The sequence below is a fragment of the Corvus brachyrhynchos genome, unplaced genomic scaffold (genome assembly GCF_000691975.1).
Source record: "Corvus brachyrhynchos isolate BGI_N302 unplaced genomic scaffold, ASM69197v1 scaffold352, whole genome shotgun sequence".
Lineage (NCBI taxonomy): Eukaryota > Metazoa > Chordata > Aves > Passeriformes > Corvidae > Corvus > Corvus brachyrhynchos.
In genome coordinates this window covers 298591-300488 of record NW_008236631.1, presented here as the reverse complement: position 1 = coordinate 300488, position 1898 = coordinate 298591, and the positions used below count along the sequence as shown (strand labels likewise).

At 58.3% G+C, this 1898-nt stretch overlaps 1 protein-coding gene across 1 annotated transcript in view; it reads left to right on the top strand.

Annotated features, from left to right (window-relative positions):
* The first annotated feature begins 9 nt into the window (after positions 1 to 9).
* Positions 10 to 1898, top strand: part of LOC108444805 — a 5879-nt gene continuing 3990 nt past the window's right edge. The window contains exons 1-2 of the mRNA XM_017726666.1: positions 10 to 490; positions 796 to 947. Coding sequence (XP_017582155.1) covers positions 258 to 490; positions 796 to 947 — 385 coding nt within the window. The 5' untranslated portion in view covers positions 10 to 257. The remainder of the gene's footprint in view (positions 491 to 795; positions 948 to 1898) is intronic.

Below are 1898 nucleotides of genomic sequence, written 5' to 3'. Positions count from 1 at the left end.
CTGGAATAAAGCTCAGGCTCGCGTCAGTCAGGGAGCTCTCGGTCGCAGGCACCTCTGTGTTTGCAGAGCCTGGGGGAGCTGGTGCAGACCTGGCTGACAGCTCCCGTCACGCCCGGCCAGCAGATGCTTTTCAGCTCTCCGGCACGCCGGGAGAGGGGGAAACACAGACACCACGCACGGCCACAGGGCCCTGGCAGCTCCTTCCCAGCCTGTGCTTTCTGATTGCCAGAGATTATAGGGACTGCCTGTCCCAGAGGATGCTCAGAGAAACAGGTTTCCTGTGGCTGGGTGCAACATACCACCTTGGCAAGACTGTAGAATCATCCCGGTTTCAGGTCACCGTGATTCAGGCTTTTTCACATCAGCGGCAGCTTTTTGCCAACAGGTTCATCACATCCCTAAGCACCATATCCATCAGCCCAAACTGCTCCACAGCCGCAGCTGTCAGCAGAAGGGTGGATTTCCGCTTTGTAGTGCCCTGCGGTGAGCGGTGAGGAGGCCGATGCTCCGTCTGGTGCCCAGGCCCAGCCCTTGTTCCCCGTGGCAGGGATGTGGCAGGTGCTTGCTAACGTGGCCGTGCTTCCTGCTTCCAGCTGGACTCTGGGGCTGAGCCAGGGAGAAACACCCTGGTCTAAGCTACACGGAATACTAAAGCCTTGTGTGCACAGCTGGAATTAAAGCACTCGCACCCTCCAGGACTAACTGGCTGTCCCTCAATTACGTGACTGAGTTTCCTCTCTCTTTGAAGGGCCGGAATTGTGATAGGTTTCTCTCCTGTTTCTGACTTCTTTCCAGGCCGTGGAGATGCACATACAACCCCTGGCACAGCCACGCCGAGCTCCTTTCTGCTGCATTGACTGGAAAGCTGTCCGACAGAGCCACTCAGACAGCTGGTGAGTGGCTGTGGCCTTCCTGGAGACGTGCAGGGCACACAGTCCTTCACAGAGGTAAAGGAGACTTTTTCCCTTCGGCTCTGAGCTTCTCCTCCCAGTTGTTGCAGTGCACCGTGGGCAGCGGGTGCGGGCTAAAGGATCACACGGGGCGTGGACAGCAGGGCTTTGTCCCATCCGAGTACAGGCAGCCGCGTTCGGGCCTCTGTCTGTGACACCGGCACTGCCAGGACAAACCCCGCTCCCTCCCGTGACCGAGGCAGGAGCTGAGACACCCAGACTTCCAAGTTGCTCCCCATTTCCCGTGTGGGTGCCCACTCCTCCTTATCTCCTGGAGGAACAGATTGCTCTGGATAGTTTTAGTTCCATTTTTTCCAGAGAAACTTTGATCCTCCAGGAGGAAGGCTCTGCCCAGCTCATAAGTGTTGCCTGCCGGGGCCTGGCTTCCCATCCGCGCGATGCCAGCTGCCCCGCCGGCCCTTCCTCTCCTGGTGCCCGCTGCAGAAGGCAGCCCCTTGCAGGCAGCCCTGGCACGCCGCGCTCCCCGAGAGGCTGGGGGAGCTGGTGCAGCCCGGGGAAAAACTCTGACTTGTCAGTTTGGTCTGTCCCTGCCAGGAGACTTCGGTTTTCCTCCGGCCTTTTTTTATTTTGGGTTGGGTTTGTCCATTTATTGTATTTCTAGGTTTGTTAGTGTTATCTTGATGATAGCTTTGGTTTCTGTTGCAGTTTCTGCAGGGCAGGTCTCTGGGGGATCCCCATTTCGGGAGTTTAGGGGATGAGGTCCATCCCTGTGCCCCCAGACGTGCTGTGGTCAAGCTCCCTCACCCCCGAGGTGTGACGGGGAGGCTTTGCCTGGGGTAATTCTTGCCCCACAAGACTGAACCACCCCGGCGTGGTGGTTCTTGCTCCCGGCACCCGATGTCCACCTCAGGGGGACACTTGCTCATGAGGCTTTTTCCAAGGCTTGTGCCCTGCTGATGCTCCAGTACCCGGGGAGCAGCGATGCCT